Source organism: Hemibagrus wyckioides, unplaced genomic scaffold (assembly GCF_019097595.1).
Source record: "Hemibagrus wyckioides isolate EC202008001 unplaced genomic scaffold, SWU_Hwy_1.0 Contig33, whole genome shotgun sequence".
Lineage (NCBI taxonomy): Eukaryota > Metazoa > Chordata > Actinopteri > Siluriformes > Bagridae > Hemibagrus > Hemibagrus wyckioides.
In genome coordinates this window covers 195,001-212,500 of record NW_026690795.1, presented here as the reverse complement: position 1 = coordinate 212,500, position 17,500 = coordinate 195,001, and the positions used below count along the sequence as shown (strand labels likewise).

Sequence of the window (17,500 nt, the reverse complement as noted above, 5' to 3'; positions counted from 1 at the left end):
CTGTACTACCCCCAAAACATCTGTACTACCCCCAAAACATCTGTACTACCCCCAAAACATCTGTACTACCCCCAAAACATCTGTACTACCCCCAAAACATCTGTACTACCCCCAAAACATCTGTATTGCCACAAAAACATTAGTACTACCCCCAAAACTTCTGTACTACCCCCAAAACATCAGCACTACCACAATAAACATCAGCACTACCACAATAAACATCAGCACTACCACAATAAACATCTGTACTACCCCCAGAACATCTGTACTACCCCAAAAACATCTGTACTACCACAATAAACATCTGTACTACCCCCAAAACATCTGTACTACCACAATAAACATCAGCACTACCACAATAAACATCTGTATTGCCACAAAAACATTAGTACTACCCCAAAAACATCTGTACTACCCCCAAAACATCTGTACTACCACAATAAACATCAGCACTACCACAATAATCAGCACTACCACAAAACATTTGTACTACCCCAAGAAACATCTGTACTACCACAATAAACATCTATAATCCCACAAAAAACATCTGTACTTACCCAATAAACATCTGTATTACCCAAATAAACATCTGTATTACCCAAATAAACATCTGTACTACAACAAAAACATCTAATACCCAGATAAACATCTGTACTACCCCAAAAACATCCGTACTACCACAATAAACATCTGTACTACCAAATAAACATTAGTACTACCACAATAAACATCAGTACTACCACAATAAAAAGCTGTACTACTCCAATAAACATAAGTACTACCACAAAACATTTGTACTTACCCAATAAACATCTGTTACCTGAATAAACATCTGTACTACAGCAAAAACATCTGTACTACCCAGATATACATCTGTACTACCACAATAAACATCTGTACTACCACAAAAACATCTGTACTACCTCACTAAACATCTATACTAACACATCAATCCATCCATCCATCCACCCATACTACCCCAATAAACATCTGTACTACCCCAATACATCAATACATCCATCCATTCATCCACCCAACCATCCATCTACCAACCCAACCATCCATCCATCCAATCCATACATCCATCCACTCATCCATTCACCCACCCACCCATCCATCCATCCAATCACATTGCGTATCTTCAAACATCTCTATAATTTATGTTGTATTAATTGGTAATGTATAAAATCACAGACATAAAGAGACTCAAACACTTTTAATACAATGATAATTTATTTACCAAACACATTTAAAAAACATTTGCTTTCCATGTTGATGTAACATTTATCTACAAAAATCGTACTTATTGTGAATTAGTACAAAATATAGCGTAATATAAAAAGAAGAGAAAGTATAAAATAAAGTGGTAAATGTAGACCAGCTCAGCGTGCTGATGTTATGCAGGTCTGCTGTCTGTGTGGAACATCCTGATGTCCTCACCAATGAACTCATTCACTGTGGACAGATCATCCACATGTTAGCATCGTATCACGTTAGCATTTAGTTATTAGTGTTTATACTGGTTATTAGTGTGATGTCACACATTTACAGAATTTTAATGATATATTTATAAAACAATTAGACACAATTTCAAAACATGACCACAAACTACACACAGAGGTCATCTTTAAACTCTTGTTCTATTGTTCTATCTAAACTCTTGGCTGTGGTTCTTAGCCAATCACAGTGATTTCTGCGCTAATGGACAGGTGAATTACCTTCATCCAGCGTGATGTGCTGCATGGGCGGGGCACCAGTGAAAGTCATGTGACTCTCCTGGTGGTATGCTGGTAGGCCATGGGGTTGGAGAGGAGGGGGAAGGGGGGAGGTTGAAACAGGGCTGCTAGGAAATGGACTGATGGAGGAGGAGTGAGAAGGTGATGGGGACGAGGACAGGTACGGAGAGTCAGGCCATGGCTGGGGCGGGTACAGTGGGGGCAGCAGCTCACTGAAACCCAGCTCCAGGCTCTGGAACGAGGGATCACACTCGTTTACTGGCCCCCTGTCCTCAGATGTCTCAGGCTGGGGGCAGAACTCATCGTGATACCCCCCTGGGGTGGTGTACGAGTACTCATGAGGGTGTGGGGGCGGGCACAAAGGCATCACGCCATCCAACAGCAAGAGGGACGGACGAGACAACAGAGGATCTTCCTCTTTACACAGCACTGAGGAGAGAATATACAAGTCAGACAGACAGAGAGAGAGAGAGAGAGAGAGAGAGAGAGAGAGACGAGGAGAAAAACACTCACTGGGCAGGTATTTAAAGCAGTGTGTGTGTGTGTGTGTAAAACACTCACTGGGCAGGTATTTAAAGCAGTGTGTGTGTGTGTGTGTAAAACACTCACTGGGCAGGTATTTAAAGCAGTGTGTGTGTGTGTGTGTGTGTGTGTGTGTGTGTAAAACACTCACTGGGCAGGTATTTAAAGCAGTGTGTGTGTGTGTGTGTAAAACACTCACTGGGCAGGTATTTAAAGCAGTGTGTGTGTGTGTGTGTGTGTGTAAAACACTCACTGGGCAGGTATTTAAAGCAGTGTGTGTGTGTGTGTGTGTGTGTGTGTGTGCGCGCGAAACACTCACTGGGCAGGTATTTACAGCAGTGTGTGTGTGTGTGTGTGTAAAACACTCACTGGGCAGGTATTTAAAGCAGTGTGTGTGTGTGTGTGTGTGTGTGTAAAACACTCACTGGGCAGGTATTTAAAGCAGTGTGTGTGTGTGTGTGTGTGTGTGTAAAACACTCACTGGGCAGGTATTTAAAGCAGTGTGTGTGTGTGTGTGTGTGTGTGTGTGTGTAAAACACTCACTGGGCAGGTATTTAAAGCAGTGTGTGCTGCTCCTCTTGCGCTTGCCATTGGTCACATACAGGCACACACACACCGGCTGACTCACACACACATCACTGTAGGCTGGTACACGTACACACAACACATTCTAACACATACACACACAAACACACACACACTTAATATACATACACAAAATATACACTAGGCACATAGCAACATGATGCTAGAAATACACATTACTGTGTATAGGTCAACTATAACATACTAGAAATACATATTACACACACACACACACACACACACACACACACTATTTACACAAACAGAAACATAACCAACAACAAAAGTAAACGTGTTTCTGTGTGTTACCTCGGTGCTTTTGTCACGGTCCACATGAGCCTCCTCCTCCCACTGCAGTTTACCATCTATATCACACACACACACACACACTTTTGAAATGGAGCAGTTTTAGTGCACAATGTGAAACTGGAGGTATGTGACTACATTACAGAAAAAAGAAATCATAGGCGTTTCTGCCCGTCAGTCTGGGAGGGTTATAGAACGTTCTAGAGTGAGGAGGGTCATACAGAAACCCAAGAGCTAGATCATGTGACCTACAGGCCTCTGAGTGCACATTAAAGGTTTATGTTGACGACAACACAAGACTGAACTGGTGGGGCTTTCATGGACAGGTGGTGTAACAGAAGGGAGATGCCGTCTGAAGCGGGAGAGAACCCGGTTCTCCATCGCCCGCATTCCAGAGAGTTAGACCCGAAGGCAGAATAAAATCAGCCACTGCTGATTAACTTCCAACACAACTGACACCACAACATGACCTGTACCTGATACAAAACAAATGAAACAGAGGTAATGAAGACATGACTACTACATGATACCTGGATAAACACAACACACTGAACCGCACACAGCCCCCGAGAAGGAGGGACGAGAACTGGCCACTTATTTTTCCCCATGAGTGAAGATGTGTAATAATCGTGATATAAACATAATGAACGTGTGAAAAATGTGCAGTAACCACATTCAAAACCGTTATAATGTAGACCCTGTTATAAATGGTTATAAATGTGCAATAAACATAGTAAGATGTGATAAAGGTGTGATAAATGAAGCTCACCTGACCCTCTCTCCATAAACAATACTCTTGATGTGGGCAAGAAGTTGCTGCCGTTCACCAGAAGCTCCGCCCCTCCGTCCACCAAACAGGAAGTGATGCTGATGGACTCAATCGTAGGTAACTCCTGAGCTGAGCGCTGGGCTGCACACAGGAATGGGCGGAGTTACATCACCCATAACATCAGCTACCATAGCAATAGCCATGATGATACGGTCATTTCTAATTTACTGTGTTATAAATGACCTATAAAATGTGTTCAAGATGCGTTTAGAATAATATCTTTTAATATTTACAATCATTTACATTTATCATTTTGATGTTATTCCCTGGACTGAAAATATTTACAGTAAATTTCTCTGCTGCTCTGAGGAACACATTTCATTGGTGAAGTGGTTACCATGGAGACAGGATTGACCACCTGCACCATGAGCAGTCACTCACTCAGGGTCCAGTCTTCACCACAACACAATACATCATTACTGCACAAAGTAGCTGTACTCACAGCACTCGATCGGCTGAGAGGCCACCTGCAGCGCTAACACTCGTCCAGGTGGACCGAGGGGCGGAGCTAAAGGCAGGTGAGTCCTGAAGACCAATCGCACACGAGTATTCTTCCTCCCAACATCCGTCTCTCCTTTCCTTAGCTCAATGTCCGAGTTCCTCAACTTCAGGATCCCTGCACAGTCAATACTGTAGAGGACAGAGAGATGAAGCACACACCTACACACAACCACACACCTACACACACACACCTACAGACACACACCCACACACACACACCCACACACCCACACAGAGTGTTCTCACAGTGCTGTCATGTTGGTCTCAGGGTTTAAAGGGATCTCCAGTAGTTTGGTTCCAGCCTGCATGCTCTCCTGACTCGCTGTACCAACCATCTTACCCGTCACCCTGTATACACACACACACAGTTTTATTCATTTAATTTATTTGGTCAGTGTAGCTGACTAGCAAAAGCTAATTTAAAGGAACATTATGAGGCTAATGTAGCTGATGAATCGTCACACATTAGCATCATGCTAATTCAGTTCAAATGTAAAATATTTGGACTTTAATGATGGTCATTTCAGTACCTGTGGATTTGATAGAATGGATGTGGACGAATGGATCTGTCATCTGCAGTTCCTACAAAAACTTGTAAGGACAGCGGCTGGCGCTCCGCATATCCCACCAGCTGGAACAAACAAACAAACAAACAAGGAAACAAGGAAACAAACATCAGTCAAATAAGCTTCCTCATAAGCTTCCCTCAGCCTGGTTATTAGCCACATTTCTTATTAACTGTGATTGCAGCTGTTTATTAGCTATATTTTAGTATAAGTTAGCATGATGCTGTGGGGCGCTAATGCTAGCTATGTTAGCTATCTATCTCAAATTCAAATTTTATTTGTCACATACAAAATCATACACAGTAGGACATGTAGTTAGATGCTTTTTACGACTGTCCTACATCTGAAGAAGAATATAAAGTATAAAGTAAAGTGTGTGAACAAGAAAAGTATAGGGATATAGGTAATAAAAATATAATGGACAAATAGGAAGAATAAAAACTCTTAGTAGAAATTAAAGACATGATAAATTATGAAAAACACCAATAGTTACGTAAAGCCGATTGTGTATCAGATATACATATACAAATATATGTGTATATAAAAATATAAATATAAAAATATAAATATATAAAAATGTGTATAATATAAACATAATATAAACATAATAATATAATAATAATATAATACAATATATTATATATAATACAATAATAAAATAGTATAATAGTATAATAATATAATATCTATCACTATAATATGATAATAATATGATAATGTAATATAATGTAATATTTAAAATGTATTTTTTATATATATATATATGTGCATAAACATCTATAATATATAGTATATACATGAATGTAGATAGAAAAAATCTAATATAAATATAAAATGTAATGACAATAAATAATACGGTATGTAAAGTGTCGGTGCAGTACGCACACACAGATGTCCAGTGGGTGTGGTTATTGTGTGTACAGAGTAGTGCAGGGTATACAAGTAGTCCAATCTGTGTGTGCAACAATCAGCTGAACGTAATGTTCATGTGTGGGGGAAGTCTAGAAAGTCCAGGTACTAGGTGTTCTGGTTGAGGTTGAGGGCCCGAATGGCCTGCGGGAAGAAGCTCCTCCTCATTCTCTCTGTGTTTGCCTTCAAGGAACGGAAACTTATCTTGGGAAGTAATTAAATATAAATTTGATTAAGATCATTCTTAAACTGAATCCTGAAAAGATTTTGCAAACCTGTGATTATTTTTTGATGTGCTCGATGATCTGTTGTCTGTTAGCTTTCATCATTAGTCACATTAGCATGTTAATGTCTTTTATATTAGCTTACATGCTAGCTGTGATTATCCTGTGAGTTTGTGGTAAACGGCTGTGTGAGTGATGGAGTGAGAAGAGAGAGAAATATTAATGTTAATGTTAATAAACCTTCACTACAGGATGTCCTCCTGGTGATGCCTTCACAGCTCCTCGACTTCCTTCTGTCTCATAATGAGCGCGGTGGTGAGGGCGTGGCTGAACGTCGATCCGCAGCTCGTACTGATCGAACTGGCACGGCAACGGCCAATCGAGCGGCGGCAACGCGTTCGACCTTCAACATCAAACACAGCCAAGAGCAACCATCACCAAATAATCTCTTTATTCTGGGCGTGTCCCAATCCACACACCTTTATCTCCTTATAGTCCAATTCAACATAAACATGAGTACAATGTGGGCGTGTCCCAAAACACCACCCTGTTCACTGTTCACTGCTTAAAGGGAGCACGTGTGTGTGCGCATGAGTGAGTGTGTGTGTATGTGTGTGTGCGCATGAGTGAGTGCGTGTGTGCGAGTGTGTGTGCATGTGTATGTGTGTGTGTGTGCGCATGAGTGAGTGTGTGTGTGCGCATGAGTGAGTGCGTGTGTATGTGTGTGTGCGCATGAGTGAGTGCGTGTGTGTGAGTGTGTGTGCATGTGTATGTGTGTGTGTGTGTGCGCATGAGTGAGTGTGTGTGTGCGCATGAGTGAGTGTGTGTGTGCGCATGAGTGAGTGTGTGCGCACATGAGTGAGTGTGTGTGTGCGCACATGAGTGTGTGTGTGTGCGCATGAGTGAGTGCGTGTGTATGTGTGTGTGCGCATGAGTGAGTGCGTGTGTGCGAGTGTGTGTGCATGTGTATGTGTGTGTGTGCGCATGAGTGAGTGTGTGTGTGCGAGTGTGTGTGCATGTGTATGTGTGTGTGTGCGCATGAGTGAGTGTGTGTGCGCATGAGTGAGTGTGTGTGCGCATGAGTGAGTGTGTGTGTGCGCATGAGTGAGTGTGTGTGTGCGCACATGAGTGAGTGTGTGTGTGCGCACATGAGTGAGTGTGTGTGTGCGCGTGTGTGTGTGTGTGCGCATGAGTGAGTGTGTGTGCGAGTGTGTGTGCATGTGTATGTGTGTGTGTGTGCGCGCATGAGTGAGTGTGTGTGCGAGTGTGTGTGCATGTGTATGTGTGTGTGTGTGTGTGCGCATGAGTGAGTGTGTGTGCGAGTGTGTGTGCATGTGTATGTGTGTGTGTGCGCATGAGTGAGTGTGTGCGAGTGTGTGCGCATGAGTGAGTGTGTGTGTGTGTGTGCGCATGAGTGAGTGTGTGTGTGTGTGCGCGCATGAGTGAGTGTGTGTGTGTGTGTGCGCATGAGTGAGTGTGTGTGTGCGCGTATGCGCATGAGTGAGTGTGTGTGTGCGCGTATGCGCATGTGTGTGCGCATGAGTGAGTGTGTGTGCGCGTGCGTGTGTGTGTGCGCATGTGTGTGTGTGTTTTTGTGTGACAGAGCATGTGTGTGTGTGTGTGTGTGTGAGTGAGAGAGAGCACGTGTGTGTGTGATTGTGAGTGTGTGTTCTCCAACCTGAATATAGGGCTGTGGGCGCTGGCACGGGTTCTTCCCCAGCCGAGGGTGTTTGGTACAGAGAGGTAGTCCATGCCCAGGGTGGGAGGCTCCCTCCTGAGTTGCCCCAGGTCTGAGGGGGGGCAGGGGGTATTTGGGGCAGGAATCTGCTCCAGTTCCACATCTCGGGAGGAGACCTGTGTTTATAAAGTACATCACAAACTCAGAGCCTAGAGGGTTCTGCTGGTGCTGCTGGAATGTGCTCAACGTTCTTATAGCAACCAATCAGAGCAAACTTGGGGGTGGGATCAGTTATGATTGGTTCAACTATGAAAACAGAGGAGACGGGCTTAATGTACTTTCATTAGCATAGTTCTGAAATCTGAAACCCTACATAGCACCCAGTCGCCTAGCAACACTACTTTGTTGAGTAGTCACCTCGTGTGTCACCTCCCCCATTTGGACTCTGTAGATTTTATCCCCAATATTTTACAATCCCATCGTTACCATAGTGATACTTTAACAAAATAATCTGACCTGCTCCAGTGAGGTCTTCCTGGTCTTCTGAGGGATACTGAGCTCAATCTGGCCCTGAGACTGAGGGGCGGAGTCTCCCGTATCCAAGAACTGGACATGGTCTTCGGAGTAACTGCCCCTGCGGGAGTGGCTTGGTGAGGGATGGGGGGAGTTTCTCCGTTTCTTTCCCCCAGGTGAGGTGGGTCGGGATGAGGGAGACAGGCAGAAGTGGGTTGTGGCTTCGCTAAGTTCCTCATCTTCCACCAGGAGAGAATCGCAGCTCGACGCAGGACTTAGCCAACCACGAGAAGATGGGCTAGAGGCAGGACTTGGGCTCAGAGACCCCGCCCCCATACTGCTGTCCCTGTAACAGTAGGGGTCGAGGAGGGGCAGGTAGAGACGGTCTCTGTCCCAGTAAGAGCCCCCTTCTGGGGTGAAATCATCATCAGGAGAGATGGTGGTGATCTGAATACTGGGACACTCCAAAACACGAGACTCCGAGACCTGAGACAGAGAGACTCTAAATCTGAGAGACTAGTGCTCCGTATATCTAGCTAGCTTTATGACATTACAGATTCATTAAAATGCTAAATTATTGTTCTTGCCTCACCTGCACAGATCGAGCCGGGAGACTCTCGTACGTCCCGCTGAACTCTCTCACCAGCGCTCGTCTGGGGGGCGGGGAATGCATGCCAGCCCTGTGATTGGATGGTGGAGGGGAAGGGAGGATTCCCATTGGCTGGCTGAGTGTGGAGGTCAGTTGGCTGTCGGAGACTGGTGAAGACAGTAAATGATTAGAGAACATTATTAGTTGAGAGATCATTAACTGATAAATTCCTGATCACTCTTGTGATAGAGTTCTGGACTCTGATTGGTGGATGATTAATAACAGCAGCTCTGACTGTAGTGCAGGTTTATAATAATTGCACTTACTCCAATACCTTATCGTTTCCATAGAAACAGGTAAACATGATGTGGTAAAGTTTTCTGTAATATATATGCGCGTGTGTGTGTGTGTGTGTGTGTGAGATGTGGTGAAGTTTTCTGTAATATATGTGTGTGTGTGTGTGTGTGTGTGTGTGAGATGTGGTGAAGTTTTCTGTAATATATGTGTGTGTGTGTGAGATGTGGTGAAGTTTTCTGTAATATATATGTGTGTGTGTGTGTGTGTGTGTGAGATGTGGTGAAGTTTTCTGTAATATATATGTGTGTGTGTGTGTGTGTGTGTGTGTGTGTGAGATGTGGTGAAGTTTTCTGTAATATATATGTGTGTGTGTGTGTGTGTGTGTGTGTGTGTGTGTGTGAGAGATGTGGTGAAGTTTTCTGTAATATATGTGTGTGTGTGTGTGTGTGTGTGTGAGATGTGGTGAAGTTTTCTGTAATATATGTGTGTGTGTGTGTGTGTGTGAGATGTGGTGAAGTTTTCTGTAATATATATGTGTGTGTGTGTGTGTGTGTGTGTGTGTGAGATGTGGTGAAGTTTTCTGTAATATATATGTGTGTGTGTGTGTGTGTGTGAGATGTGGTGAAGTTTTCTGTAATATATGTGTGTGTGTGTGTGTGTGTGTGTGTGTGTGTGAGATGTGGTGAAGTTTTCTGTAATATATGTGTGTGTGTGTGTGTGTGTGTGTGTGAGATGTGGTGAAGTTTTCTGTAATATATATGTGTGTGTGTGTGTGTGTGTGTGTGTGTGTGTGTGTGTGTGTGTGTGAGATGTGGTGAAGTTTTCTGTAATATATGTGTGTGTGTGTGTGTGTGTGTGTGAGATGTGGTGAAGTTTTCTGTAATATATGTGTGTGTGTGTGTGTGTGAGATGTGGTGAAGTTTTCTGTAATATATATGTGTGTGTGTGTGTGTGTGTGTGTGTGTGAGATGTGGTGAAGTTTTCTGTAATATATATGTGTGTGTGTGTGTGTGTGTGTGTGTGTGTGTGTGTGTGAGATGTGGTGAAGTTTTCTGTAATATATGTGTGTGTGTGTGTGTGTGTGTGAGATGTGGTGAAGTTTTCTGTAATATATGTGTGTGTGTGTGTGTGTGTGTGTGTGTGTGTGTGAGATGTGGTGAAGTTTTCTGTAATATATGTGTGTGTGTGTGTGTGTGTGAGATATGGTGAAGTTTTCTGTAATATCTGTGTGTGTGTGTGTGTGTGTGTGTGTGTGAGATGTGGTGAAGTTTTCTGTAATGTGTAACACTCCACTGATAATAAACAGAATAAAAATGAGTGTAAACACTGATCATTAGTTCTGTTACAGAAAATAAAACCATTTCAGGTGTGAACAGTTACTCCACTTCATTACTTCACTATAACGGCATGGCCTAAAATATATTATTCCCTACATATATATATACACACACACTGTATTGCCAAAAGTATTGGGACACCCCTCCAGATCATTGAGTTCAGGTGTTGTTTTTCAGGGGTTGGGCTCCGCCCCTTAGTTCCAGTGAAAGGAACTCTTAATGCTTCAGCTTCATACCAAGACATTTTGGACAATTTCATGCTCTTTGTGGGAACAGTTTGGGGATGACCCCTTCCTGTTCCAACATGACTGCACACCAGTGACCAAAGCAAGGTCCATAAAGACATGGATGAGTGAATTTGGTGTGGAGGAACTCAACTGATGTGTGCTTGAGACGTGTGTTAGACCTGTGTTAGAGACACGTTAGAGACGTGTGTTAGAGACACGTTAGAGACGTGTGTTAGAGACACGTTAGAGACGTGTGTTAGAGACACGTTAGAGACCTGTGTTAGAGACACGTTAGAGACCTGTGTTAGAGACACGTTAGAGACCTGTGTTAGAGACACGTTAGAGACCTGTGTTAGAGACACGTTAGAGACCTGTGTTAGAGACACGTTAGAGACCTGTGTTAGAGACGTGTGTTAGAGACACGTTAGAGACGTGTGTTAGAGACCTGTGTTAGAGACACGTTAGAGACGTGTGTTAGAGACCTGTGTTAGAGACACGTTAGAGACGTGTGTTAGAGACACGTTAGAGACGTGTGTTAGAGACCTGTGTTAGAGACACGTTAGAGACGTGTGTTAGAGACGTGTGTTAGAGACACGTTAGAGACGTGTGTTAGAGACCTGTGTTAGAGACACGTTAGAGACGTGTGTTAGAGACCTGTGTTAGAGACACGTTAGAGACGTGTGTTAGAGACACGTTAGAGACCTGTGTTAGAGACACGTTAGAGACCTGTGTTAGAGACACGTTAGAGACCTGTGTTAGAGACACGTTAGAGACCTGTGTTAGAGACACGTTAGAGACCTGTGTTAGAGACACGTTAGAGACCTGTGTTAGAGACGTGTGTTAGAGACACGTTAGAGACGTGTGTTAGAGACGTGTGTTAGAGACACGTTAGAGACCTGTGTTAGAGACACGTTAGAGACCTGTGTTAGAGACACGTTAGAGACCTGTGTTAGAGACACGTTAGAGACGTGTGTTAGAGACGTGTGTTAGAGACACGTTAGAGATGTGTGTTAGAGACCTGTGTTAGAGACACGTTAGAGATGTGTGTTAGAGACCTGTGTTAGAGACACGTTAGAGATGTGTGTTAGAGACACGTTAGAGACCTGTGTTAGAGACACGTTAGAGACGTGTGTTAGAGACCTGTGTTAGAGACACGTTAGAGATGTGTGTTAGAGACACGTTAGAGACGTGTGTTAGAGACCTGTGTTAGAGACACGTTAGAGATGTGTGTTAGAGACACGTTAGAGATGTGTGTTAGAGACCTGTGTTAGAGACACGTTAGAGACCTGTATTAGAGACACGTTAGAGATGTGTGTTAGAGACCTGTGTTAGAGACACGTTAGAGATGTGTGTTAGAGACACGTTAGAGACGTGTGTTAGAGACCTGTGTTAGAGACACGTTAGAGATGTGTGTTAGAGACACGTTAGAGATGTGTGTTAGAGACCTGTGTTAGAGACACGTTAGAGACCTGTATTAGAGACACGTTAGAGATGTGTGTTAGAGACCTATGTTAGAGACACGTTAGAGATGTGTGTTAGAGACACGTTAGAGACGTGTGTTAGAGACCTGTGTTAGAGACACGTTAGAGATGTGTGTTAGAGACCTGTGTTAGAGACACGTTAGAGACGTGTTAGAGACACGTTAGAGATGTGTGTTAGAGACCTGTGTTAGAGATGTGTGTTAGAGACCTGTGTTAGAGACACGTTAGAGACGTGTGTTAGAGACACGTTAGAGACGTGTGTTAGAGACACGTTAGAGACGTGTGTTAGAGACCTGTGTTAGAGACACGTTAGAGACCTGTGTTAGAGACCTGTGTTAGAGACACGTTAGAGACCTGTGTTAGAGACCTGTGTTAGAGACACGTTAGAGACCTGTGTTAGAGATGTGTGTTAGAGACACGTTAGAGATGTGTGTTAGAGACCTATGTTAGAGACACGTTAGAGATGTGTGTTAGAGACACGTTAGAGACGTGTGTTAGAGACCTGTGTTAGAGACACGTTAGAGATGTGTGTTAGAGACCTGTGTTAGAGACACGTTAGAGACGTGTTAGAGACACGTTAGAGATGTGTGTTAGAGACCTGTGTTAGAGATGTGTGTTAGAGACCTGTGTTAGAGACACGTTAGAGACCTGTGTTAGAGACACGTTAGAGACGTGTGTTAGAGACACGTTAGAGACCTGTGTTAGAGACACGTTAGAGACCTGTGTTAGAGACACTTTAGAGACCTGTGTTAGAGACACGTTAGAGATGTGTGTTAGAGACCTGTGTTAGAGACACGTTAGAGACCTGTGTTAGAGACACGTTAGAGACCTGTGTTAGAGACACGTTAGAGACCTGTGTTAGAGACACGTTAGAGACCTGTGTTAGAGACACGTTAGAGACACGTTAGAGACCTGTGTTAGAGACACGTTAGAGACCTGTGTTAGAGACACGTTAGAAATGTGTTAGAGACCTGTGTTAGAGACACGTTAGAGATGTGTGTTAGAGACCTGTGTTAGAGACACGTTAGAGACCTGTGTTAGAGACCTGTGTTAGAGACACGTTAGAGACCTGTGTTAGAGACCTGTGTTAGAGACACGTTAGAGACCTGTGTTAGAGACACGTTAGAGATGTGTGTTAGAGACCTGTTAGAGACACGTTAGAGATGTGTGTGAGAGACCTGTGTTAGAGACACGTTAGAGATGTGTGTTAGAGACCTGTGTTAGAGACACGTTAGAGATGTGTTAGAGACACGTTAGAGATGCGTGTTAGAGACCTGTGTTAGAGACTTGTGTTAGCGACATGTGTTAGCGACATGTGTTAGCGACATGTGTTAGCGACATGTGTTAGCGACATGTGTGTTAGATACGCATGTTACAGACCTGTTAGACACGTTAGAGACGCGTGTTAGAGACCTGTGTAAGAGACACGTTAGAGACGCGTGTTAGAGAGCTGTGTAAGAGACGTTAGAGACGCGTGTTAGAGAGCTGTGTAAGAGACACGTTAGAGACGCATTAGAGACCTGTGTTAGAGACACGTTAGAGATGTGTGTTAGAGACCTATGTTAGAGACACGTTAGAGATGTGTGTTAGAGACACGTTAGAGACGTGTGTTAGAGACCTGTGTTAGAGACACGTTAGAGATGTGTGTTAGAGACCTGTGTTAGAGACACGTTAGAGACGTGTTAGAGACACGTTAGAGATGTGTGTTAGAGACCTGTGTTAGAGATGTGTGTTAGAGACCTGTGTTAGAGACACGTTAGAGACGTGTGTTAGAGACACGTTAGAGACGTGTGTTAGAGACACGTTAGAGACGTGTGTTAGAGACCTGTGTTAGAGACACGTTAGAGACCTGTGTTAGAGACCTGTGTTAGAGACACGTTAGAGACCTGTGTTAGAGACCTGTGTTAGAGACACGTTAGAGACCTGTGTTAGAGATGTGTGTTAGAGATGTGTTAGAGACCTGTGTTAGAGACACGTTAGAGACCTGTGTTAGAGACACGTTAGAGACCTGTGTTAGAGACACGTTAGAGACCTGTGTTAGAGACACGTTAGAGACCTGTGTTAGAGACACTTTAGAGACCTGTGTTAGAGACACGTTAGAGATGTGTGTTAGAGACCTGTGTTAGAGACACGTTAGAGACCTGTGTTAGAGACACGTTAGAGACCTGTGTTAGAGACACGTTAGAGACCTGTGTTAGAGACACGTTAGAGACCTGTGTTAGAGACACGTTAGAGACACGTTAGAGACCTGTGTTAGAGACACGTTAGAGACCTGTGTTAGAGACACGTTAGAAATGTGTTAGAGACCTGTGTTAGAGACACGTTAGAGATGTGTGTTAGAGACCTGTGTTAGAGACACGTTAGAGACCTGTGTTAGAGACCTGTGTTAGAGACACGTTAGAGACCTGTGTTAGAGACCTGTGTTAGAGACACGTTAGAGACCTGTGTTAGAGACACGTTAGAGATGTGTGTTAGAGACCTGTTAGAGACACGTTAGAGATGTGTGTGAGAGACCTGTGTTAGAGACACGTTAGAGATGTGTGTTAGAGACCTGTGTTAGAGACACGTTAGAGATGTGTTAGAGACACGTTAGAGATGCGTGTTAGAGACCTGTGTTAGAGACTTGTGTTAGCGACATGTGTTAGCGACATGTGTTAGCGACATGTGTTAGCGACATGTGTGTTAGATACGCATGTTACAGACCTGTTAGACACGTTAGAGACGCGTGTTAGAGACCTGTGTAAGAGACACGTTAGAGACGCGTGTTAGAGAGCTGTGTAAGAGACGTTAGAGACGCGTGTTAGAGAGCTGTGTAAGAGACACGTTAGAGACGCATTAGAGACCTGTGTTAGAGACACGTTAGAGACGCGTGTTAGAGAGCTGTGTAAGAGACGTTAGAGACGCGTGTTAGAGACCTGTGTAAGAGACACTTTAGAGACGCATTAGAGACCTGTGCTAGAGATGCATGTTAGAGACATGTTAGAGACGCGTGTTAGAGACCTGTGTTAGAGACACATTAGAGACATGTGTTAGAGAAGCATGTTAGAGGCCTGTTTTAGAGACGCGTTAGAGAAGTGTTAGAGACACGTGTTAGAGACGCGTTAGAAATGTGTGTTAGAGACCTGTGTTAGAGACACGTTAGAAATGTGTGTTAGAGACCTGTGTTAGAGACACGTTAGAAATGTGTGTTAGAGACCTGTGTTAGAGACACGTTAGAAATGTGTGTTAGAGACCTGTGTTAGAGACACGTTAGAAATGTGTGTTAGAGACCTGTGTTAGAGACACGTTAGAAATGTGTGTTAGAGACCTGTGTTAGAGACACGTTAGAAATGTGTGTTAGAGACCTGTGTTAGAGACACGTTAGAAATGTGTGTTAGAGACCTGTGTTAGAGACACGTTAGAAATGTGTGTTAGAGACCTGTGTTAGAGACACTTTAGAGATGCGTGTTAGAGACCTGTGCTAGAGACGTGTCAGAGACTCGTGTTAGGGAGTTGTGTGAGAGACGTGTTAGAGACATGTGTTACAGGCATGTGTTAGAGACATGTGTCAGAGACGTGTGTCAGAGACGTGTGTCAGAGACGTGTGTAAGAGGCTTGTGTAAGAGGCTTGTGTAAGAGGCTTGTGTTACCTTCCCACAGACCTGTGAGAGACCTGTGCTAGAGATGCATGCTTGAGACAGGTGTTAGAGATGTGTGTTAGAGACACGTTAGAGACCTGTGTCAGAAACATGTGTTAGCGACATGTGTTAGAGATGTGTGTTAGATACACGTTACAGACCTGTTAGACACGTTAGAGACGCGTGTTAGAGACCTGTGTTAGAGACGCATGTTAGAGAGCTGTTAGACACGTCAGAAACGCGTTAGAGAGCTGTGTAAGAGACGTTAGAGACGCGTGTTAGAGAGCTGTGTAAGAGACGTTAGAGACGCGCGTTAGAGAGCTGTGTTAGAGACGCGTGTTAGAGACCTGTGTAAGAGACACGTTAGAGACCTGTGTAAGAGACACGTTAGAGACACGTTAGAGACGCGTTAGAGACGCGTGTTAGAGATGCATGTTAGAGACATGTTAGAGACGTGTTAGAGATGCGTGTTAGAGACCTATGTTAGAGACACGTTAGAGACCTGTGTTAGAGAAGCGTGTTAGAGGCCTGTTTTAGAGACGCGTGTTAGAGACAAATGTTAGAGATGCATATTAGAGATGTGTGTTAGAGACCAGTCTTAGAGACACATAATAGACGCGTTAGAGACGCATGTTAGAGGCCTGTGTTAGAGATGCGTGTTAGAGACGCATTAGAAAAGCATGTTAGAGACATGTGATAGAGACCTGTGTTAGAGATGTGTGTTAGAGGCTTGTTTTAGAGACGCATGTTAGAGACAAATGTTAGAGATGTGTGTTAGAGACCTGTCTTAGAGACACATAAGAGACGCGTGTTAGAGACGCATGTTAGAGGCCTGTGTTAGAGACGCGTGTTAGAGGCCTGTGTTAGAGACACATAAGAGACGCGTGTTAGAGATGCGTGTTAGAGACCTGTTTTAGAGACGCGTGTTAAGAGACGCGTGTTAAGAGACGCGTGTTAAGAGACACATAAGAGACGCGTGTTAAGAGACGCGTGTTAAGAGACACATAAGAGACGCGTGTTAGAGTCGTGTGTGAGCTTCACACTGAAGACTCATTCCTCTCTGTGTAAAGTAATGGGGAATCTGACCACCGCACCATCATTCTACTGGCCGTTATGTTTACACGCATATTACACGTGAGGTGTGAGAAGGATTTTTTCATTGTACTGTTCCTTTAAGTAATGATGTGTGTTAGCATACACGTGTTAGCATGTGAATGAAAAATGGTGTGGCAACAATTTTGGAAAAAAATGGAGGCAAATGAGATATTTAGTTTCATAAAAGGATTTCTAAGAAACGTATCTGTCTCTGTTTAAACCGGTGGATTCTTGAATAATCAGGATCAGCTGAGGAGAAGGAGGGATTAGTGATGTTCCTCAGTAGTGCACTCAGACCAGGGAACGTAAACAAGGGTTAAAGCTGGAGTCAGTTAGCGTAGCTTCATTCCTCAACGGATGGAGAGAGAAAGAGGAGTATGTGCCATGAAGAAAGAAAAAAAAAGGAAAAGGATGGAGGGATGTGTGTGTGTGTGTGTGTGTGTGTGTGTTCGGTAAACAGAAACGCAGGGCTGGGTCCAGATGGCAAC

The 17,500-nt window shown here is 43.7% G+C and overlaps 1 protein-coding gene across 1 annotated transcript in view; it reads right to left on the bottom strand.

Annotated features, from left to right (window-relative positions):
• Positions 1 to 1,239: 1,239 nt before the first annotated feature.
• Positions 1,240 to 17,500, bottom strand: part of nfatc4 (nuclear factor of activated T cells 4) — a 19,146-nt gene continuing 2,885 nt past the window's right edge. Inside the window, exons 2-13 of the mRNA XM_058385470.1 lie at positions 8,962 to 9,125; positions 8,373 to 8,855; positions 7,857 to 8,032; positions 6,419 to 6,581; positions 5,010 to 5,110; positions 4,726 to 4,827; positions 4,421 to 4,608; positions 3,919 to 4,059; positions 3,153 to 3,208; positions 2,802 to 2,928; positions 1,719 to 2,165; positions 1,240 to 1,455 (exon numbers count right to left, since the gene is read on the bottom strand). Coding sequence (XP_058241453.1) covers positions 1,397 to 1,455; positions 1,719 to 2,165; positions 2,802 to 2,928; positions 3,153 to 3,208; positions 3,919 to 4,059; positions 4,421 to 4,608; positions 4,726 to 4,827; positions 5,010 to 5,110; positions 6,419 to 6,581; positions 7,857 to 8,032; positions 8,373 to 8,855; positions 8,962 to 9,125 — 2,207 coding nt within the window. The 3' untranslated portion in view covers positions 1,240 to 1,396. The remainder of the gene's footprint in view (positions 1,456 to 1,718; positions 2,166 to 2,801; positions 2,929 to 3,152; positions 3,209 to 3,918; positions 4,060 to 4,420; positions 4,609 to 4,725; positions 4,828 to 5,009; positions 5,111 to 6,418; positions 6,582 to 7,856; positions 8,033 to 8,372; positions 8,856 to 8,961; positions 9,126 to 17,500) is intronic.